Source organism: Stegodyphus dumicola, chromosome X1, assembly GCF_044657685.1.
Source record: "Stegodyphus dumicola isolate Sdum_Otavi_A_Nest chromosome X1, ASM4465768v1".
Classification (NCBI taxonomy): Eukaryota; Metazoa; Arthropoda; class Arachnida; order Araneae; family Eresidae; genus Stegodyphus; species Stegodyphus dumicola.
Window position 1 is genome coordinate 135,855,244 of NC_140780.1, and position 25,430 is coordinate 135,880,673.

The following is a 25,430-nucleotide window of genomic DNA, read 5'->3' on the forward strand; positions in this document are numbered from 1 at the left end:
AAAATCAGGTTCAGCAAAATTCACAATATAGCTTAAGCCTCTTTTAATAACAATGAGCTCTGATCTGGATACAGAGCAAAAATTTGGATTTCTATTTTTAAGTAGGAGTCCTGATGAAGATACCACTACCAGAATGACTTTGGTAACTTTTGCTGCCATCTGTATATATTTGAAGATCAACTTTAGATATATGATTGATAGTTTCCAGGGCCATCTGTCTCATTAATTCAGGTTTTTCAGCATTTTTATGAACTTTGTTCAAAAGTTTGCTCTGAAAGTGTATGCCACTATAGTAACTGGCAGGCTAAAGCTCTGAGAAGCCTCTGAGAGTGACTTTCAATCTGGCAAGGGAGAAGCAAATTAACAAAACTCTTCAAAGTTGCTTGAGAAAAGAGACTGTTTCTCTTCAGTCTTTGGTTATTGACCCAGTTCTTCAGAAAGGGAGAGGTTCTATTCTGGTCATCATAACTGAGAAGCTTATCATGTATAATATTTAACAAAGGAAGATTTATTTTCTCATACTCAATGGCTGGAGGTCACATTCAAATAGAGGAATATCATAGGGGCTTCATGCCTCAAGTCAGAAACGAGTTTTGCCACACTAACTTGAACTGTTTCCAGCCTATTGAGATTAGAATCTGCAGCACAGGAATAAACAGGGGAACCATATTTCAAAATTTATATAATAAGGGGAGTATAAGTTCATTTCAAACTTGGGGCATCTGCTCTCCACTCTTGCCCAGAAATATATTTTAGCAGATTTAGCCTCTTCCTGCATCTTATCTCCAGTTTCTGGATGGGTTTATTACTAAGAATCTCTTGGTCCATAGTAAATCCCAAGTAATTTGCATTCTTATCATAAGGCAAGGTTTGGCCATTCCTGACCAATAGTAAGTTGTTAATTATAAATGTCTGTTAGTAGTATAAAAACTAGTCACAGATTTGGAAGTATTGAAAGTCAGTTGTGCACATTAGTGAATTTACTCACATCTTTAGGAGTGAGATTAATGTTAGCTTCAGTGGTCTTGATAACATAGGCCCCCTGAGTGCCAGAGTGTGTTGTTTTTTTATATATGTTGGGTATGTGCTCATTGATGATTACAAGATGTACACAAATATCGTTTATTCTACATTGCTCACCTACTATTCTGTATTACAGTTATGATTAAAGATAATAATAGATACAGTTACATATACAACATCACCTTTTTTTTATCAAAATAATAATAATAGTAAAATTAAACATATTCTTTTAAATAATAAGGTTTCTCGACAGTCCTACCAGATCGAGTAACGTAGTTATGTCCATTTGAAAAATTTGATGATACTATACCTCTTTCACTATTTGGTGACACACTTCTGTTAGGTTTTGAAGGACTTACAGGCACATCTAAATTTGTAGTGCTCCTGCTATTCTAAGGTATCTCGGGTTCATCTATAACTTCATTCTCACAGCTCTTTTGTATTGCAAACTCTTTCTGATGCGCAAAGAACTAAATTATGCAGGAATTTGTTATCTTAGTGATAACAGGTACCCATTCTTTTAAATGTTCTTACATAAGAGCCAGGCACATGGAAAGTAAACTGCGTTAAATTATGTTTGGGCGCTAGGATTTTTTTTAATCATCTTTTAATTTCTATTTATTTATTTATTTTTTAATTTTTTTAAAGTTTACTATGTGCTATAATTTAATAGGTTACAACTTTCCTCCATGCAGGACCAACGATTTCACAGAAGCCCCATAAAGATATGACAGTTGTGTCAGGATAAGCACCCACATGTAGACATTTAGCAAGTCCAGAAAATCCACGGCAGTTAATCTTTCAGGCAGAGTCCTCCTATCTTTACTTTATCTAACACAAGTTTCTGTCTATTTTAACAGCGATTCTTAACAGTCTTTTGATTGCTTCTTTGCTTAATTTTAAGTAGTTCCTAACAGGATACTCTTTCCCCGTACAACAACATCCAAGCTTATATGTAGACTTTATGAGGCTCTTAGCTGTCTATTCGGCTGCGTTCCCGGAGCAGAGAGTAGATGGTTTCTGCCAGGAAGATAACACACTGTGAGGCTAAGACCAGGTCAGTGGTCTTCATTGGTGGCGCTCACTCACTCACTCACTCTTTCTGATTAGTTCCTTTAAGAAGGTCTCTTCTGTTCCTTTCTACAATTCTTCCATCTGTTCTTATAATCCTATATGAAGGTGGACTTTCTGCTTCTATAATTTTCCTTCTTTCATTTAGTTTTTCCCTCTCTCATTTATGTAAACATGATCTCTTATTTTCAGTGGTTTTAACGGTCTTGCATTCCTATCATAACTTTTTTGTAAGGTTTGTCTCTTCAGAAATGTTGTTTTGGTCTTCATATTGTTTAGCTTGGACGAAATTCTCTTGTATAGGCATCAATCCATTTACATTTCTTCCAAACATCAATTCTGAAGGTGACTTAATTTCATCTGAAATAGATAGAAATAGGAGAATAGGAGAGAAATAGGAGAGATACGATATTCCAGTAATACTAAATATGGATCTTTGGTGGTCGTGTGCTTAATGCATGATATAATTAAAGAAAATAAGAGTAGACAATCTCCTATAACAAAAGAATATATTAAGTACTAAATTACAATTTAAATTACATTGCAGAGATCAACGCAAAGCTCGGAACAGTTCATGCTACCGTCGCGTACAGTTGTCTGACGAGAAGTCTGAGTGAGTAATGACGTCGCTTTGCTGCTCCGATTAAGAACTGGATTTTACACATGGCGCCATCTCATGAATAGAAGTTGAAGTATCTGTCGGAATGCCACAGTACTCCCCCCCCCAAGTACCATCGGTACGTTATAAGTACTTTGGGTTAAATTTAACCTTTCTTCCAGATCTGGTAGTTTTAGGTTGCTCTTTAACGGGATGTAAGCTTTCTTCCGGGAGTGATGTTGATGAGGAAGTTGTTGGATCTTGCATTAGAAATGCTGGTTTGAGACAATCGATTCCAATCACTGATTGTTTGCCATTGCAGATGATGGTGAAATGTTTCGGTGTTCGTTTGACAACTTTGAATGAATGATATGAAGGTGTTAAAGGTGGCTTAATTGCATCGTTGCGCACGAATACGTGCGAAGATGTCTCAAGCGCAGGATGTACAAAATAGCTTGGCTGGTTATGCGAAGATGCTGGGGTTGGCGAAATATTGCTCATGGTCTCACGTAAATGTTGAAGGAATGTTGGAGGGTCGATAACTGGAGTAGATTCTGGGTGAAAGAATTCACCTGGCAGACGGAGGGTTGCACCATATAACAGTTCAGCACAAGTGCTACCAATGTCTTCTTTGAATGCTGTGCGAAGACCAAGCAAGACTAGGGGTAAGGCTTCTGTCCAGTGTGTGCTACTGTGGCACTTCAGACCTTGTTTGAGAGATCGGTGAAAGCGTTCCACCATCCCATTTCCAGATGGATGGTATGGTGTTGTGCGAATATAGCGAATGACAAGAAGAGAGGTGAGGGATGCGAACAAGTGACATTGAAATTGTCGGCCTTGGTCAGTAGTGATGGTGGTAGGCATGCCAAATCTTGAAAGCCACTGGGAGATGAATGCTCGAGCTATAGTTTGAGCGGATATATTTTCAATAGGAATGGCTTCAGGCCATCTTGTGTACCGATCAATACAAGTGAGGAGGTTAAGTGTAACCATTTGAAGGAGGCAATGGGCCAACCAAGTCTAAGTGCACATGATCAAAGCGTCTTGCTGGAAGGTTAAATTGTTGAATGAGGCTGTGAGTGTGACGGGATACTTTACACCGTTGACATCTAATACATGAACGAGTCCATTCTGTGATGTCTTGATTTATTGCTCGCCAGACAAATCTGTCTGCGATCAGCTTTTTGGTGGCACGGATTCCAGGATGTGCCAAATTGTGCAAGGCATTAAACACTTCACGTCTAAAATTGACAGGAATATAGGGACGTATTCTATTATTCTCTATGTCACAGTAAATTTTAAGCGTTGGATCAATGTGCAGCGGTTGTAACTGAAGGGAGGTTTGTGGATTTGAGATTAAGTTCTTGAGTTCCTCATCATGCAATTGAGCTTTTGCAATTTCAGAGAAATCTGGGGTAGTGAGGTTGATATTGTTTACCCGAGACAAGGCATCAGCAACACAATTATCAGTACCAGAGACATATCTGATATCTGTATTAAACTGGGCGATGAAATCCAGATGTTGAAGCTGACGAGGAGAACATGAGTCAGAGTTTTTTTTAAAAGCAAAGGTTAATGGTCGATGATCGGTGAAAATGATGAAGTCGTGTCCTTCCAAGTTGTGCCGGAAGTATTTAACAGCACAGTACACAGCAAGTAGCTCCCTGTCATATGTGCTGTATTTCCTTTCTGCAGTAGTAAGTTTTCTGGAGAATGCCATTGGGGAAAGTCCTTTAGTGGTATGGGCTTGAAGCACTGCTCCTCTGGCCGTGTCAGATGCATCTACCATTATAGAGAGCTTATCACTAGGTGAGTGATAAGAAAGTGTGGCTGCATTTGTCAGATCGTGTTTGCATTGCACGAATGCTGCAGATGCAGATTCAGTCCAAGGGACAGCTCGTTGATCGTTTTTTTTGTTATTCTTCAGAAACTCATGTAGTCAGGCTTGTGTTTTTGCGGCATTTGGCAGAAAGCGTCGGTAGAAATTTAACATTGCTAGAAAATGCTTCAGTTCAGAGATGGTTTTGGGCTGAGGTAGGTCGTTAATTGCTTTGACTCTTTCCGGTAAAGGTTTGACTCCATTCTGGGTGATAAGACATCCAAGAAAGAAACTGAGGGTTGACCAAGTACACATTTGGATGGATTTACAGGGTTGCCACGCTACCTGGAAAACCAGGAGAACTGGGAAAAGTCAGGGAATTCGAAAATTGACCAAAAAATTCAGGGAAAAGTCAGGGAAGTTCATACAATGATCCCGCCAAAAAAAGCGATTTTTGCGCCGACGTCGGAAGAGGTAACTTTTTTGGCAAATTGCGTATCACGTGAGTGTCATTCGGGCAGCTGGCATAGAGCCAATTTTCGCAGCTCCAATTTGATTGTCTTTTAGAAAGGCAAAGCAAGTTTCCCGCAACTTTTGGTTTCCAGTATTCTCGAGAATAGCATGTGCAGTGCATGAACTAAAGAAAGTACCTGTCCTCGTATAAAACAAAATTATACGAGAACAAAATGGGTTTAATCTTAGTATACGGTACCATGGAGGTTAGAATCGAAGAATATGTATTGTAAAGAAGGAAAAACCTCTCTGCAACAGACGTGGCTCCGTTCCATCATAGAGGGAAACAGCTGTGCATGCGTGATATATCTGCTGCCAAAGCTCGAAACCGGTGTCGAAGTTCGAAGGTCACGTTATCAAGAGTTCATTAAATGAATATCCTTTAAAATTTCTTTAACCACTTGCGCTAAGACGTGCCACGCACGTCGAGATGTTTTTGCCTCAAACTGCGAGCGACGTGAACACCACGTCGATAAGCATTTATCGCAAAAATGAAAATAACATGGTGCACACGTCGCCTAACAACAAGATTGTTTACTTCTCGAGTTACAGCTCTGGATTGCACTCGCAGATGCGGAGCGGCGTAAATGAGACACTTTACCGCTTGCTATATTGTAGCGCACGGCACCGCAACCGTGAAGTTTAGTCTTAGCGCAAGTGGTTAAACTCTAAAGGAAAAGAAAATATTTTTTGGCGCAAGTAAATTAATTCATGGGTTAGTAATTTTCAAGGGGGGGGGAACTACGAACATCCGTTTTTAAAATTATTGCGAAAAATCTAAGAAGAAACGTCCTTTGATAAAACCTTTCTTCTTGGATTTTTCGCAATAATTTAAAAACGGATTTTCGTAGCTTTCTCTTTGTCAAAGAACGTTTCTTCTTAACACGTTTCTCAATTTCCGGTACACATCGCGGAGAGGGAAATTCTGGCCGCCAGGTTCCGTCGCCAAATCCCTTGGCATATTTTCCCTCCGCATTCTAGCGGCGTAATAGCATTTTAGCATTTTACTTGTATGGAACCTTTTCTTCTTTACATAGACCAAAGAATTAGAGATTCTTTGCATAGATGTTCTTTGGTTAGAATAATCTCCATGTATGGTACAATGGGATTTGGCGACATGATGATGCGCAGTAAACGGGTCATTTTGGTCTTGGCGACAATTTTCAAAATCGTAAAATAAAAAAATAGTAATCTGTCATCTAGGCTAACCATGTAATATAACTATATTCGCTAAAATATCGTTAATTATTCTAATTCAATTTTTAAGTAATTATCTTTATTTTTATGTTATTCGTATAATTTAATGATGCTTCTTCCCTCTAAATTTATTTATTATTAGTAAATAATATTTCCAAATTTCAGGAAATTTTCTCTGGCATAATCTTGAAATTAATTCTAGCAGTATGATGACATACCATCACAAAATTTAATGCACATATTTTTTTCCTTATGTATGCTGCGAAATAAATATAAAATACCTCAATTTATTAAAATAGATTTCTTTCTTTCGTTTAGCTGCAGAATGTCTGCAAAAAAAAAAAAAAAAAAAAAAAAAAAACCTTATTTTATTCCAGATTGTCAAGATTCTAATCTCAATCTTCAATGGAGAAAACAACTATTATAATTATATTTGTGTTTTCAAGTGTTAAGGTGCTTTTTAAGAACATACCTCACACAAATTAAATTCACCTAAAATCTAACCTAACTATTTAGCATTGCGTTATGATTTATAAGGACCGGATTAGCCTCGTGTTGAACTGGTGATGATCATGAGTAATAATTAAATAAAACATACATTTGTTATCCAATTTATATATCTTAAATTTTATTAAGTTTCTTAAGTGGAAAAGTAAACAAAATTATCAAACAAAGTATACCAAGAATAATTAAGAATAAATGTCCTCTGGGATTTATTGAATAATTAAGTGAATTTGCTACACAATACAAGTAATACCATAATTAATTTACCTCTTAGCGTAGCCAAAGTACATTACGCGAATAGACTGGAATTTTCTTGAAACACACCTGGAAAACCTGGAAAAGTCAGGGAATTTCATTCTCCTGTTTGAGTGGCAACCCTGGATTTAGTTGTAATCCATGATCTTTAAGGCGAGTGAAAATCTGACGCAGATGTTGAAAATGTTCTTCCGCATCTGTAGATGCAACCAGGATATCATCAAAATATGGGATGCAGAAATCGAGGCCAGACAGTACTTGGTGTATGAAACGCTGAAATGTTTGGCCAGCATTGCGAAGGCCAAATGGCATATATAAGTACTCAAAGAGACCAAATGGTGTAGTCACTGCGGTCTTGGGCACATCTTCAGCATGCACTGGGATCTGATGATATGCTCTGGCAAGATTGAGGGTAGAAAATATGTTTGTTCCATGAAAAAGATGGTACAGTCTTGGATATGTGGGACTGGATATCTGTCAGGGACTGTGACGGCATTAAGTCGACAATAATCTCCACAAGGCCGCCAGTCACCATTACACTTTTTAACCATGTGAAGTGGACTGGCCCATGGACTTTTAGATGGGCGAATGGTTCCCTGTGCTAGCATGAATTCAAATTCTTTGCGAGCAGCTTTTAGCATCTCTGGAGAAAGACAACGAGGCTTGGAAAATACATGTGGGCCATGTGTTTCGATGTGATGATACACTTCTGGCTGATGAGTATGCTGCCCTGATTTGGATGGGTTTAAAATGTCAGGGAATTCTGCTAATAACCGATGAAACCGTGTGCTGCCCGATACAACACTTATGTTGGTAGGTACGTTCGATTTGTGAGAAGCTTGGCCCTGTGATGTCAGCTGAGTTGTAGCATCAATTAAGCAATTATTTTTGACATCCACTAGAAGGTGGAAATGTGTCAAGAAGTCGACACCAATAATTGCTTGAGTTACATCCGCAATAATAAAAGGCCAGTTGAAAGTCCGGCGCAAGTTTAGATCAAGTGTCAATAGTTTGGTGCCGTAAGTTGCAATTTGGGTACCATTGGCTGCATACAGTACAAGTTTATTAAGTTGGTGAGCATTTGTTTTAGTTCTCGGGAGCACTGATATGTCAGCTCCAGTATATACTAGAAAACATAGCTGAGTTGAACGATCAGCCAGTACTATTCTGTTGATGTGGCGGACATTCTGTTGGCCAGCAGAAGACTGCCCATTTAATTTCCCGCTTGTTCAAAAGTGCATGGAGGGGCACACTTGCGAGCTTGCACGGCAAAATTCATATGATAAAAACATATGCCATTTGTGGGTTCTTTGTACTGCGTTTGAGTATTCTGACGAGATCAACTCCTGCTTCGGCCACGAAATTTATTACGTGGGCCCTGATTTGATCGATTGTATCTCCGTGAAGCATGAAGACTTGTAGAGAGTTCAGATACTTTTTTGGTCAATTCAGCCACTTGTTGTTCGAGGGATGAACTGGAAGGTGCAGCATTAGCAGCACTGACATAAGCTGGAGTAACAAGTTCATTAATTTTGTCAGCCATTGCTGCTAAACGGGTTAGATCTTCATTGGAAGCAGCAAGAATTATTTGTATGTTATTAGGGAGACGTGAAAGCCATAGTGACTTCAACAAGTCGTCTCTAAAATGGCTTCCTGCCAGATCACGCATTCGTGACAGCAAGTATGAAGGTCGCAGAACTCCAAGTTCAAGTCCTTGTAGTAAAGTACGTATTTTTGAAGATTCACTTTCTGAATAGATTTCAATGAGCCGCTGTTTCAGTTTGGAGTATTTATCACAATCAGGTGGTTTGAGAATTAAGTCATGCACTGAATTCAGAATATCAGACTCAATTGCTGCAACTACATGGTTGAATTTTGTAGAATCCTCACTAATGCGAGCGATAGAAAATTGTGCTTCGATCTGAGCGAACCACAACGAAGGATTATTTTTCCAGAAAGGTGGTGGCTTCACCGCAACGCGTGTGATTTGTGGCTCTGGTGGAATATTGTCGGGCATACTGATAGATAATTTTCACTTTAATTAATAAACACTTAACAGCACAAATATTGTAGCATGAGGATACACTATTGATATTTTACCATGATAACAATAAATATTTTAACCATGCAGAAAAAAATTTACGTAACGGTACACACACAAATAAGACAGGGTCAGCAATTACACACACAAATAACATTTTACGGAAATGCATTTGAAAAGAAACCCCTATTTGAGAAAAAAAATGATGCGTTCATTTTGTATTGCACACACACAAAATCACCACTTCACACTGCTAAGGCACTTTCGAAGGAAAAAGGAAATCACTCCTGTAGCACATGGGAAAAAAATTCTCTACTTTCGAACACTGAGGGAAGAATTTTGCCGTAGCACGTTGCAGAAAAATTACTGATGTAGCACATTTAGTGAAAATCACTGTTGTAGCACATTTGTCACAAAAGTTGAATGATCGAAGAATTATTGCACGCCTGGCGAAGTCAGCGGAACGGAACAGATCACATTGATGATTTGCTGAAGCTCCTTGCGATGATATGCACGACTTTGAAAAAAACACAAGCAATGTATATCAATACTTCTAGAAATAATTGAAGGGGTACGTTGTAGCATACATTTAATGTCCATATTCGTTGTTATTTTTAGTCAGTTCTTCAGAATGCCTTGGATGCACGTGGCTTAGGGTCGTTGAAAATCCATTGTCAGTAGCGTGCTCAGTCAAAAGGTCACCACTTTTGGTGGTCGTGTGCTTAATGCATGATATAATTTAAGAAAATAAGAGTAGACAATCTCCTATAACAAAAGAATATTTTAAGTACTAAATTACAATTTAAATTACATTGCAGAGATCAACGCAGAGCTCGGAACAGTTCATGCTACCGTCATGTACAGTTGTCTGACGAGAAGTCTGAGTGAGTAATGACGTCGCTTTGCTGCTTCGATTAAGAACTGGATTTTACACGTGGCACCATCTCATGAATAGAAGTTGAAGTATCTGTCGGAACGCCACAGATCCTTGTTGTCATTAAAGCTTTTTCTAACATTCACTTGACAGTTTGAATATGTCTTTCAACCATTTCATTAGATTGTGAGTAATTTGGACTTGAAGTTCTGGTTTCAAAGTTCCATCTTCTTGCAAAATCTTTAAATTTCCTGCAATTGTATTGTAGACCATTATCCGAATATACTATTTTCGGAATTCCATGTGTTGCAAAAATTGATTTCAATTGTTTTATCACTGCTACACTTGACAATTCTTCCAAATGTCCAATTTCAACATATTTGCTAAAATAATCTATAACTATTAGATAATCCCTTCCTTGAAAGTAAAAGAGATCTGTTCCCAATACTTCCCATGGACCATTAGGTATTTCTTTAGGTATCATTGGTTCTTTAGTATTAACTTTTTGTAAGCTTAAACAAGTTTGACAATTCAGTACCAAATCTTCAATTTCTTTCGACATTCCTGGCCAATATAATATTTCTCTTGCTTTGATCTTGCATTTTACTACTCCTAAATGACCATAATGAATTCTGCTTAACATATCTTTTTGTAAACTTCTTGGTACAACAACACAGGAATTTTTAAATATTAATCCATTTGCTTCTGATAGTTCTTCTCTGAAGTTAAAATATGATTTTGTCAGTTCTGGAACCATACTTTTTTCATCTGCCATCCAGTTTTAATTAATTTTCTTAAAACTTGTAGTTCTTCATCTTTTTCTGTTTCCAGTTGAAAAACTTCCATTTTACCATTAAACATTGGTATGCATTCTACAATTAATCCAACATGAGCTTCTATGTCTCCTTCAAAGAAATCAGATCCTTTATCAGTGAATGATCTTGATAATGCATCTGCTATAAAAAGTTCTTTTCCTGGTTTGTATTTTATCTCAAACTGATATGGCTGTAATCTTACACGCATTCTTTGTAGTCTTACAGTGCATTTATTTAATGGCTTTTTGAAAATTGATTCCAGTGGTTTATGCTCACTTTCCACTGTAATATATTTTCCAAATATATAATGGTGAAATTTCTCACATGCAAATACAATAGCTAAAGTTTCCTTTTCAATTTGAGCATAATTCTTCTGTGTATCTGTTAATGCCTTAGATGCATATGCTATTGGTAAATTATTCTGTTGTAAGACTGCTCCTAATCCTTCGTGAGCTGCATCTACAGATAAAACTACTGGCATCTTTATATCATAATACTGTAAAACTGGTTTATTTATTAAGACATCTTTTAGTCTTCTAAATGCTTTTTCATGTGTTGCATTCCAGTTCTAGATAACTTGTTTTTTCAACAAATCTCTTAAACATGATGTCAATTCTGATACATTAGGTATAAATCTAGAAACATATGTAATCATTCCAAGGAAAGTTTCTAATTCTTTCAAATTTTTTGGTGGTTTTATATCTAGAATAGCCTTAATTTTGTCTTCATCTGGTTTTAAACCATCTTTAGAAAATATATATCACATATATTTCACTTCATTCAGCCCAAATTTACATTTATTTAAATTAAATTTAACATTCTTTTCTCTGGCTCTTTCCAACACATTCTTTAATCATGTTCTTTTTTATCTTTACCCCAAACTAATAAGTTATTTATATATATTTGAACTCCTTCTAAATCACTGAAAATTTCAGAAAAACTTCTGTGGAAAACTTCTGGTGATGAACTCAGTCCATATGACAATCTCAAAAAACAATATCTATCAAACGGAGTGTTAAATGTAGTAAATTCACAACTTGAATCTGACAGTTTAATTTGCCAAAATGTTTTGTTTGCATCTAAAATACTAAAGACCTTTGCATTTGTCATTTGAGATGAAATTTCTTCAAAGGTTGGTATGTGATAATGTTCTCTCAGTATAGTTTGATTAAGGTGCTGAGGATCTAAACACACTCTTAAATTACCATCCTTTTCCTTACTACCACTAATGAATTCACGAATTCTGTTGGTTGGTTAACTTTCTTTATAATACCATCTTTTTCCATTCTTGCTAATTCCTTTTTTATTAATGGACTTAATAAGCTAAGTGAAATTTTTCTACAGGGTTCTATTTTACCAACAGCTCCTGTTTTTAATTTAATATGATATGTATATCCAGTTAAATTCCCAGTTCCTTTAAACAAATCTTGATATCCTTTTAAAGATTCTGGTAACTTTTCATTGGAATCAGGATTTGCTGTACAAATCCTTTGTATTAGGTTTAATTTTTGCGATGTAGGTAAATCTAAAATAGCTGGAACAGTTTTATCACATACTATGACTTGAAATTCTACTTCATCCTTGTTCCCTTTCGATGTTTCACATAATAATTTACATTTACCGACTACAATTGTAGTACCATTGTAATTATTTAAAGTGACTTTTGATTTAGCCAAACATTTATCTCTTAAATTTAATTGTTTAAATTTAGGCAATGATAGCACATTACACTGAGCTCCAGTATCCAGCTTAACAAATAAATATTTAGATATGCTTATTTTTAGTTTTTAAACCATTCTGTTTTATTTTTAGAAAATGGATTTGTATCTTCTACTGACCCTAAAATATATCCATTACCATTATTATGTAACTCATGCTCTAAATTATTCTGTACAACATTAACATTTTTATAAATGCACATTTTAAAAAAGTGACTTTTCTTTTTACAGTACAAGCAAATCTTATTATAAGCAGGACAATTGTATAACTTATGAAAAAAATCCACATTTTCTACATGGTTTTGGATTATTGTACTTATTTCCTTGATAGTTTGAAGATGATTTAGTAGTTTGTTGCTTTTGTTTTACATGATAGTTTTTCTTACAAGGCTGACTTTTTTGCCCTGAAAGTGGAAATTTAATACGTTTGATCGCTTCTATTTTATTTTTTTCAGTTAAAGTTTTCAGCTGAAGTTCTGCTAATTCAGAAGCTTTACACATTTTAATACATTTCTCCAATGTTAACTGATCTTCCCTTAATAATCTATCTTTAAGATTTTTATTAAGAATTCCAATTACTATTCTAATTAAATTATCTTTTAATTCTGCAAATCCACAGTTGGTACTTAATTTATTTAAATCGGTTAAGAAATCACCAAACGATTCACCTACATGTTGTGTTCGACAGAAAAATATATGCCTGTCGACACTTGTTTGCTTTCGGTATGCAAAAATTTTCGAAGGCTTCAATTATTTTCTCAACATCCTTCTTATTTTCTTCACTTAAATTAAAAGTATTAAACTTTTCAAGTGCTTCTTCACCAATAATATGCAATAAAATAGCTACTTTAGTTTCAGGTGACTTAGTAATACCACCAGACGCTAACATATAAATTTGGAAATTTTGTTTCCATTTCTTCCAATTTTCGCTTAAATTACCTTCGAAATTTAGATTACTTGGTGGCTTTAATCCATCAATATTTAATTTAAAACTTTAAATAGTTTATATATACGTGTTTTTAGTCACTTCAAATAAAAATAAACAACGCACTTACCAGCGATAGAAGTTTCGATTTCACTATAAACAACTTCCTATCATGTTTTTGTTTAGAATATCTTTATGGACGCTGCATGGTTTTTCTTCAAAAAAGATTTTCTTTTTTAATCTAGGATTACTCGGCTGCGCCATGTTTTTTTTTATTTATTTTTTATTTTTTTTTATACACTCACGTCCATAAATTAAGGACAATGCAAAATCAGGCAAAGAAAGAGTTAGAAGCAAAACAAATTTGACTTATTTGTAAAGCTTATTTATTAAACAAAAGGTAAAGAGCAAAAATGGATGCTATATGTTTGATATTATTAAAAAAATTAGCGATTTTTTTTCTCCCTGGAGCAAATAACAAAAGAAAAAAAAAACCTATTTACAAAAAAAAAAACCAATATTATATGGTTGGTATGATTGTTAATACATTGTATGTCTCCCAGATGATGCAATACAGTCTGTACAATGCCTAGCCATGCTGAGTATCAAATTATCGATCTGATCTTGGGGTATATTACACCACTCAAAAAGCGATGCTCTCCGAAGTTCCGGTAGACATGTAGGAGGAGGTTGACGGGCTGCACCTCGTCGGCCAAGCATGTCTCACACCTGCTCTACTGGATTCGAGTCCGGTGAGAATGCTGGCCAGTCCATACGGGTGATATCCTCCGATTGAAGGCATTCGCTTACGATGTTTGCATGGTGAGGATGGGCATTGTCATCCATAAACACAAATTGCGCGTCCATGGCGCCCCGAAACAAATGTATATGTTGTTCCAGAATGACATTCCGATAGATTTGGCTTGTCATGGTTCCAATTTGAACATGCAGGTCAGTTCTGGAACCCAGAATAATTCCATCCCAAACGAGCACTCCTGCACCACCATAACGGTGTCGTTCAATGATGTTTTCTTGGTGGTAACGGGTATCTGGAGCTCTCTATATGAAAGTCCACCGAGAATCGGACTGCAAGCTAAACCTGGACTCGTCGGAAAACATCACACAAGCCCATTATGTTGCTGTGTCCACAATGCATGCTCTCTACTCCAGGCTAACCACAGGCGACAGTGAGTTGCAGTAAGTGGAACGCATCTGACAGGTCTACGAGCATATAGACCAATCTGCCCTAAGCGTCTGTACACAGTCTGCCTTGAAATTGTCGTACCAGTGGCTGAAGAGAGCTGACGAGACAGGTCTGAGGCTGTGCTCCGCCTGTTTCTTTTTGCAGTAACTGCCAAATGCCGGTCCTCATTCGGCGTTGTAACTCTGGAGTGACCTGTGCTGTAACGTCTACTAACATTACCATCATCTTGGAATCGTTGCCAAAGCCTGGAGATGACACTCTGGGCAGTTGCAAGTTCGTCTGCTACTTCCAGTTGGGTACGCCCACATTCCAGACGGCCAATAATTCTACCACGTAAAAAATCATCCAAATGCGTCCTTTGTGTCATAACTATTCGGTTATTGCACTGAAATGCTTATAAAGTGCCTGCGAACAATTTTACTTCTTTGCCTGTATTCCTTATATATCACTCTCTTACACTCTCGTCATTGTGACGTACCATCGGTGTCATCTGGTTACTTCCTGAAATTTGCATATGATTCTTGAAGATATGTGTAGTGATTTTACAGGTGACATATTTATTTTAGAGTTCAATTTCCGCGTGGCTCCGAATTATCCTTAATTTATGGACATGAGTGTATGTTGGGTATGTGCTCAGTGTTGATTACAAGATTTACACAAACATCGTTTATTATACATTGCTCACCTACTATTCTATAGTACAGTTATGATTAAAGATAATAATAGATACAGTTACAGTTACATATATAACACAGAGGACGTGTGTGTAAAAATCCTAACTCTGCACCTCTTAGAAATCACTCTTTTGATTCCAGCAAAGAACAGTGAAAAGAGCAATGGGCCTCGGACCAAGCCTTGTGGAACACCTTTACTGTGCCTGAAGTCTTTAGACAGGATCTTGTTAAATTTAACTCTCACAATTCTGGCTTTTAGAAAATTAGAAATCCAGGGCAGGATATTGCTTCTTATAATAAACATACACATCAAAACGTTTTACAATAAATTTATTACACCAATACCTGTCAAAGGCCTTGATGAGGTCCAGGAAAACAGCCCCTGTGCGATTTGTAGGCATAAATTATGAACATCTGTAGCATTGTGGCAAAAATATAAAATTTTGAATTTGGGTTTGAGAAAATTTGGGGAAATGTGTTTCAAAATTTAAGAGTTGTGTTAATATTATTATTCTTGAAAAACGTTTCAAAGTGTATTTAAAACAGAAACATATTCTTTATTTTCTGTTTGAAAAAATCATTAGCCAAATACAGTCAAGAGTCGTTAATCCGGACACCCATAATTCGGAATGATCTATAATCCGGACCTCAAAGCTAAAAACTTTCTGCTCATGCGCCGCGTTGACACATGCGCATAGGCATTTACACGTGCGAGTAAGACCTCTTACGACTGCGCATTTGCGTGTGCGCAAGCGCAGAATACATTTTGCGTGCGCGTTTTATGTATAACGGATGGTATAAGCTAAAATTATCTAATTATCTAAATCAGTTAATGTTGATGATTGCGTTGTTCCTTAATTTTCGAATTGGATCCGGCTTATTATTTTTTGCAGACTGTAAGATCAGTACTATAAAAGTAAACTTGAACTTTCGATTATGTCAAATAGAATTTTAGATTCTGTAGCTCCCAAAGGATCGTTTTGTTTGATGGGCACCGAAGTATGTTTCGATGCCTATCAAACAAAAAGTGGAATTGCTGCAAAAAATGGATAAAGACATGAAGAATGTGACAGAGAGGTTAGTGAAAACGAAAAAATTTCGATTGACAAGTTAGTCGGTATTCTCGGCACAACAATTAACGGGATTTGAACAGCGGAACTTTGTAACTGAACAAAAAATTATGTCTGTTTATAGAATTAAAGAGAAAGTATTATCACATAAAACGAAGCAACTTAAACAACTTACGTTGAAAGAAATGTTTAATAAAGTAAACAAATAAATATTAAGCTTTTTTTTTGTAACTTTTGATACCCTTTAGATCATAATTGTTCTTTATTTCATAAATTACGGTTTCATATTTTTAATATTAAAATTTCTGCATGCCATCTTACGAGATTTAAACTGATGATCTATAATCCGGAATCGCCGAAGTCCCGACGAGTCCGGATTAACGACTTTTGACTGTATTTATTCTAATGCATATTTAAGAATTTAGAAGGTATTAATTATAAGAGCTTATAAACAAGAGAGAATATATTTTTGATGTTTCTTAATAGGAGATAGGAAGTCTATTCATTTAGATGGAATAACCACAATGTTTTTATAAAAATACCAGTACTTTCTGATTATTCACCTACCTTCCTGAGAAGTTGCCAGTTAAAACTAGTTTTTCACCAAGATGCAAATGACAGCAGCCATTTCAAAAAATAGTGATGCACTACGAATTATATAAAACAGGAATCAACTAACGACATTTAAAACACAAGAAACATACATAATAAAGCTCTGAGCTTTCCTTCTTTTTTGCTGTTTACTCCATGCACACAATGATCTGTTTAGTTTCAAAAAACATCAGAGAATTGCACAAACTCAACATCTTGCACAGTTTTCCACTGCATGCTGTGGTTTTCCCCATGTACACAGCAAGCTGCTTTTGCTTAAAAATACTTCAGAGAGTTGTACAAATCTAGCATCATGCATGGAGGTCCACCAGCAGCTGAGCGGTCACTGAACACTTGTAGCTTGGTCCAGGGTTTGAATTCTGTAAATGAGTTAGTTGGATGGGTGTTTTCATGGTTTTCCCCATGTGTAATTTTTGTACGAGCCAGTTTCCATTAGTCCTCCACAAGAGCATCCCTTCCCTTAGGCAGATAACCCCCCCGAGTGTTTTGCCATAGTCAAATAAACCAAACCAAATCAGCATTGTGCATAAATTTTGAGCCATAAAATCTGATCATTTAAGAAATACAACTTCAACAATTGAAAACGTAATTTTTGTATTGTCTTTTACTGAATAAAACATCATATTTTTTACAAAATGGAATGTTTCCTTTTTAATCAGTTAGCCAACTCCAGAGTTCCATTCCTTACAATTCCTTCCTTAAACCAGCTCTTGTCTGCTGCACTCGTGCTTACCTGGATTGTCACATAAATACATTTGGCCATGTCATGGGATGCCTATTTTGGCTTTGCCTCGTGAATACTGTTCAAGGTCTGCAGATAATCAGGAAGAACAGAATATTCTTATAAGTTTTTATATGTTGAAGATTGTGTTATATATGAACTAAATGTGCAGTTATAGCTGTAAGCATGAACAAAAATATTTGGGCAGTTTTATAAGTTATATTAAAATTTGTATTTTTTAATAGGAGATCAGCTGGAGTACAGCGTGTCATTGTTAGACATGCCCGATTTACCACACTGGATGTTCTGTCATCACCCAGCAAATGAAAGTAATGCTTATTTTTATGGTTCAGCGGAAGAACCTGGTGATGTATTAATTGAAGTAAGGCAGTTAGTGTATATTTTTGTAAAAGTTTTGCATTTTTAACCTTTACGCGATGGTGCACCTTTGTTTAAGACACTCGTGCGGGACGGAAGGGAATCGAATGCAGTCACCGTACAGGACGGAGGTTTTGCATCACTAAGCCTAATTTTATAAAAAAAATCAGAAAAAAAGTTTCACTTCTAGCCTTGTAATTTTTGGTATCATTTTAGATTATTACTTGAGGTCTTATATATGTTAAAATTAGCACTTAATAACGTTTTTTTCTTTATTCTACATGAAAATATACTTAAAAATTTCCTTATCTTGTAAAATAATTTTTGGAAGCGCTATTCAAATTATTCCAAAGTTTTAATTGATAGAATCCATCAATACAGTCTAAAATTAATAAAAAAAACACAATAAAGCCTATTTACAGTAAGAAGTAACAAAATTTAAAATGAAGACTGAGTGTGGTAAATCTCGAAGCACGGAGAAGTATCACTTTCTAACTCTTAGAAAAAGTATCACTTTTTAAATCTTTAGAAAAAGAATCATCACTCTCATCTGCATTAGTAAATGGTTCATTAACCATACGAGGGTATTCTTCCTCTGATAAATAGTGCCTTCGCCCCATAATAGACAAGAGGTGAGACTTCCAGAAATAAAAAGAGAAAAAACAGGAATATATCTGAAGTCAATACAAGACTGACTGGGCTGTCTAGTAACCCTGAAAGACCGTATATAGTAGAGGAAAAAATAGAATTAAAAAAGTAATTGGATATAAATCAGACATGCGAATATTTACATTAGCACACGGCGTATTAAAGAGCCCACCTCTGTTTACGCTTTCGCTTCCCCCTTCGTAACAGTTGATGAGTAAAGTACCAAAGTCAGACAGAATATATCTGGCAGAAACTCAAGGTCAGGAACCTAAAACTGTGTTCATTTCAAAAGTAATGGAACATAGAATGCCATCTAGTGGCCTTCAGAAAAACGTTCCAGCTTAAAATGCGTATACGCATCACCCGTCCTCTGAATGCAGTCTCTAGCGATGCGTGGATGGGACGCCCGGCTGTAAGAGACGTTCTTAGGGAATGCGTATATGGGATGCCCGTCCTGAAAGGGTTAAAATAGCAGTTTTAACTTTTTTTCAAATATTTGGTGGATTTATCAAAAAATTTACCCTCAATTTGCATTATAAGGATCATATAGGGGCAGAAATTCTTATTTTAAATGGAAATTGTAGAGAATTTTATTTAAAATTTGGCATAAAATGGTTTATCAGTTTTTTCATATTAAAATTTTTAAGTTATTGATCAATTACATTATATTTAAAATTTCAGTGGAGCACTGTTTATGTGTCTTTCAAGGGACCACTCACAAATGACGTATAAATGAGAAAGATGTGTAAACAAAATTTTAATTTGCAATGGGAAACATATACTATATACTGTTGCGTGCATATGGTTTCATAATAGAATGAATATACACTGGTCCGATGATAGGTTGGTAAAATTTATTTTATCAAAGAAACACTTCAGAGTTGTGGAACTTTCCACAGAATAGTACAACTCTTCACAGTATCACAGAGTACAATCAGTAGGTACACTTCAAACTACTGAGAATGTTAAACACAATGCAATGCAAAGTGAATCTAAAGAGCGAAACTAACCCAGAGATATCTCAGAACTCCAAACTCATGCTGAACTAACTACTGTGACCAAGAGTAGATGCTCTCTCCAGTATTATATAGTTATCACCTGGCTGCCAATAGATGTCTAATACTTCTTGAAATTACTGGAAGGCATCTGAGGGCCGGCTGTGGTTACGATTGCATATGAAATCAATTACAGTTATTAAATTTCAGTTGCTATTGTGTTGATACAGGGATCGAACCAAAATGTCACTGAATGGCCGCCAAGTTAAGTGCACACAGGTCTAAATTCTAAATGTTTTGACATTTCTTCTATGACGACTCCTATGGCTATAATGTTCTACCTATTACAGCATCATCAAGTATATATATGATTATTACGTGACATATATATTATATTAAAGTAATATAAGTAATAATTATATTAATTCATTTTATTGATGATAAAATTATGTAACATAATTATGGATATATTGCATTTCACTATAGTATTTATAATTATTATCTTACAAATATACCAAATGCATAATTCAATAGTTTTGTTTTTAAATTAATTAAAAATTATTATTAAAATATTAACAGAATTTTGAAATTCATCTTTCTTTGGTTTCATAATAAAATTATAAAGATAAATAAATATATAAAATCCATATTTTTGTTGTATATTTATATAATAAAGATATTAAATTAAATACATTAAAGTTGTAAATACATCATTTATTTTGGACATGAAATTAAACTGCAACTATGTTTTTTTTCTTTTAAAAAGGCAAACATTTTTCTGGCCTTTCATTTTGGTTCGGCAATTAAAATATTCCTGAATTCCATTTTCAATGGCTGTAAACTGGCAAACATATCAATAATTTTGTCAATTGCTATTTCTTTGGTATAATGCATGTGCATTAATGCCAAAGAATTTCTGTGCTCTTCCGTTATAGTAGCAGTACTATAATTTTTGAACCTTTTCGAAGCACTTGCGGAACGTTCACATTCGCAAAATGTTGAGAATAATTTTGTCAATTACTATTTCTTTGGTATAATAAATGTGCATTAATGCCAAAGAATTTCTGGGCTCTTCCATTATGATAGCTCTATTATAGTTGTCTAACCTTTTCAAAGCTCTTGCGGAACGTTCACATTTGCAAGATGTTATTGACAGTGTAGCTCCTATGTGCACATCAATATTTGGTAAAAAGATTTTATTTGAAGCTTTTAAAGCCAAAATTGGTGTGTCTGGCATCTTTGCTTAGGAAATAGATATTAAAATGCCATCGGCAATGTTTCGTCTCTTTCTTTAAAAATTCCGGAGAGGGTAAATCATCTTTATGTATTGCCTTCAACATATTTACAGCAATTTCATTTACGCAATCATCACAAACTGATGGTTGTATGCAAAACAGAGATGCTGCAGTCAATGGTGTAACTAGAACTTTAGGGCCCCTATGCAAAAAATAATTATTGGCCCACCTATAAAATTTACAGTACTAATCCCCCGCCCAAAATTGAGGTTTCCAGAACCAACATTTTGATAATGATTTTTATCAGATCAGGATTAATAGTTAAAAATCTGATATGGACACACATGACTTCCATGTATCGCCTATTAAATTATGCCCATTTTTTGCTGCATTTCATTTAGATATTTCCTCGAATAATTTTAACTTTATTACCTGATTCCTCAAAGCAAGCTGAAAATGACATAAAAAATTGCAAATTTTGAATTAAATATCCTGGTCTTACAGAAACCAAACTTCTAATTTATTTTTTCATAACGAGTACAAAACTCTCCCAAGTATAAGTATAGGAACCGAGAAGTTGAACAAAATTTAAACTTCTTCTAATTTATTTTTTCATAACGAGTACAAAACTTTCCCAAGTATAGGAACCGAGAAGTTAAATTTCGTTATTTGTCGAGAATTATGTTGTTTTAAATTTGACATAGCCAAAACATTTTTCGTCATTTAAAAAACTTCTGTAATTGGAGGATATGACTACGACCAGCAATTTAAAAAACAAAGGCCGGTAAGGGGGCGAATATAATGTAAATGTACACTGGCAAATGCAGTAAAAAAGAGAAGTTCACAAATGGATATTATAGCATCCCCATGTGCAAACTTTCTACAGTTTACGGCTAATCAGTTTTGAGTTATGCGATGCATATATATATATGTATGCATACATACGTTCGTACATGCGAACATACAAAGGTCCAGAAAAATCCCTTTTGAATCCATTTTAAAATCGTTTTTGGAAAAAAAGAATTTTTCCCCCCTTTCTTTATGTACAGATGTTACGACCCCCCCAAAAAACCCAAATGAATTCGGTTTGGTTTATGTGATTACTGCAAAGTCTCGAGGGGAAGGGATGCCTTCGTATAGTTTTTTCTAAGGGAAACTGGCTCCTATACACGTTACACATGGGAAAAACTGCGAAGGCCTATGCAGCCAGGCCGTTTGGGGAATTCGAACCTCGGACCGAACTACCAATGTTCAGCGAGTTTACCGCTCGGCTGCTGGTGAACCCCCAGATGGATTCGAGAACAGTCAAAATGGATATTTCCATTGAAATAAGATAATCAAATATTTTCATGATTACGATACTTTCTTCACTTCATACAAAGAAATAAAGAGAATTTTTAATTTCATCTAAAAGCTTTGTTTTTAAACAAATACTATTTAAACAATCAACTCACTTTATGTTGCAGACTTCTTATATTTAACAGTGCTTGAGAGTATTTTTATAACGTTATTCATCACAGTGTCATGTTCTTCCAATAATTTGACATTAGAAGCTAATTTTTAGATATTTTTTGCTAAAGTTGTCTGGATTTAATCTCTCTAAAATTTACTGAAATTCATTTCACCTTTTACAGATTTTTCCATTATTTGATCAATACAGTTATTTGTTTCCCAATTTTCTTTTCAATACTGCTTGCGATATGAGAGATCTCTCGTGCTTTTCTTTTCTTTTCTTATGGGTAATGCTTGCCAGTACTGTATTCCTGTTGACCACATCTATCCTTATTTGAAATTTAACCAACATTGTCCGCAATAGTCTTTATTAAGCTCAAGTGAATAACAAAGCAAAATCTGTCTCTAAAACGGAGTTATTAATCCGTGCATAATGAACAGAAGAAAATTATTTGCTGTCTTTATTTTGGGGAAAATCAGTATCTTTTGGTCTACAAAGGCCAAAATTAAAAATAAATTCTTTCTTATCCTTTGTAAGAATTTCTGGATAATGACCAAAATGGGATAGATATCTTTCATTTTTTAAAATTTTACACAAACAACAGCACATACCACATGAATTTTGAATGCATTAAAAATTATTTTATTTATTATATAATTATACCTATTATTATAATAGCTATAATTATATAATAATCAGAATTTTTAAATGAGGAAAGATTGGTTGCCTTTTTCACAACAGAAATGCTTCTGGTAGAGTTTACTTAGTTAGAAAATGTACATGTTTTTGGAGAAAAGAGCGTAAATTTTTTTTACACTTTTTTCTAATTTACGCTTTCTTTTTTCAGGGCATCCCATATTATGTGATTTACTTTAACCCAATACAAGTTAAAGGATTATTTCTAGTAACACAACTCGCAGCAAAATTTGCAGGAAAAATAAACAGTAACTTTCGAAGACTTTAGATCAGATTCATTACTTTTTACTTTCTCATAATCAAATTGACCGGATCCCTCATAGTTATCCCTAAGGGCTAATTAGCTTCTATATTGCTTCCTGCAATTAAGTAAAATGCCTTTTCTATTCGTTGATACACTTTTGTTCTTAAACAGAGCTGAAGAAAGCAAAGAGTATGTGCCTACATTTTGTGTTATTTTTAGATGTTTACGTTTTTCCTTAAAAAGGAACAGAAGCTTTAAAACTGTAAAAAAAGCAGCTTTAAGAATTTTGCAAAAATCTGTGTTATACACTATAGAATTAAAAAATGAATAAATATCATTTTAAAATTTTAGCCCATGAATTTAAACTATTATAATCAACCAGGGAAAAATGAACAATATTTTCACATTCCTTGCCGAGGATGACAGTGATACTTTTAAATATTAATATTGAAATTTTTATGTTATTTTTTGTTTTGCATTATGATCAAAAAGTAAAATGCATTTGTTTTCGATAAACATGTTAAAACTATAGTGTAGAACATTGATTTTTGCAAAACAAAGCCTATGCCAATAAAGTTATTTCTCTCGGAAAGAGATATTTTTGATTTGTAGTTTTGGCATGATGTCGACAATGTATGATCTTACAATTACATCATATTTTGTGGAGGACTTTCAAAGGGACACATGTTTGTTTACCTTATATGTAAGGAAAAACCATAAACGCTTGTTCAGCTTGTTCTTGGATATTCTATTGGATATTCTAACCTATGTCGAACTAGCACCATTTATCAATCTTATTCATTCTGACCACTAATGGGTTATGTGCTTTTTTTCATTCTATTTAAATTCTCTTAATTTATATTTCCTTTTAATCAGTATATATCTGATTATTTGTCTCAAACACAGACGCACATAAAATAAATAAATCTGAAGGCCTTCAAATTTTATATTACGCTCAAAAAGGCGTTTTTTAACGTTTTCATTGTTACCTTTATTTATTAAATATCATGTTCTCCATACTTAAACCTTAAAATTAAATTCAACAGCAATACCACAAAATAACCAAAAAGAGCCTTAACTTTAGAATTTTCGATAGTCTCATGCGCTGGAGATAAAAATGTTTTTTTTTTTATATGGTGTTGCCATGCCTCGCTTTGAAACTGATGAGTTTGTTAATCAAAAATTCAAAGTTTTACATAATATGAAATAGATAATAAAGCAAATTCTAAACTCCAAATTTGTGCTTCCAGATTCCTATATTCAAGTGAAGGACTATGTTATTCAAAGTTTGATGTCTCTAGTTACCGTTGTTTTATCACAGTGTGAGACACATACATACATTCATGAAAATTCCTCATTATTTAATATTTTTAAATATAATGCAGGGCTCTAATATTTCGTGGCAACGATTTGAAAAGTGAAACACCTTTTACAGAAAGCCAACGCAAAATACCATTCTTTACTTGGAGCTCTTGTGAGCTTCCACAGCTTTGAGCTAAGTGCTCTGGCATCAACATTACTGCATATTTTGCTCCCACCTTTTATTTTATTGATAGCATAGGCTTATTTAAGCTCTGTATTAGTTCCGTTAAATGGAATTCTAATGTCGCTACTGTTAGAATTTTTAAGCCCCTGAAACAGCAAATTCCTTTTTTCAAATAAAGCTGTGATTTAAGGGGAGCTAAATGTGTACAAGTTCCTTGGCCATTTAAAATTACCTCTTGGAATGGACTGTTTAACTCATATTTCCTCATCATCATAAACATAGGACAGCACATGTAAATTGTATTTGCATAAAATCTTGGAAATAATTTATTCAAATTAAAGACTATTTATTATTTAGTATTTATCTTATTGCAAATTATAATTAGATATTTTTTATTAATTTTTTTTTAAATGGGGATTTTTACAGATTTGTTTGCTTATGTTTTCAACGTATGGGTTTATTAAACAGGGTTCGTAGCCGTCCTTACAAGTGCTTATAAGTCCTTATATTTGAAAATAAAATATAAGGGCCCTTATAGGTGCTTACTTTTTCTTTAAAGCCCTTATTTTTTTGTTTTTAGTGCTTATTTTTTGCTTTTAGTGCTTTTTTTAATGAACGCGCATTTTTCCTCCCGTACCAAAGCTGAAACTAAATAAACAAC

At 34.8% G+C, this 25,430-nt stretch overlaps 1 protein-coding gene across 7 annotated transcripts in view; it reads left to right on the forward strand.

The window, feature by feature from the left end:
- Nucleotides 1-25,430, forward strand: part of Scgalpha (sarcoglycan alpha) — a 146,068-nt gene that overhangs the window by 19,880 nt on the left and 100,758 nt on the right. For all 7 annotated transcript variants that reach the window (XR_015038549.1, XR_015038551.1, XR_015038550.1 and 4 more), the window contains one exon: nucleotides 17,880-18,016. Coding sequence is in view for 3 of the 7 variants with exons in the window: in XM_085807768.1 (XP_085663894.1) it covers nucleotides 17,880-18,016 (137 nt within the window). In the remaining 4 variants the exon portion in view is untranslated. The remainder of the gene's footprint in view (nucleotides 1-17,879; nucleotides 18,017-25,430) is intronic.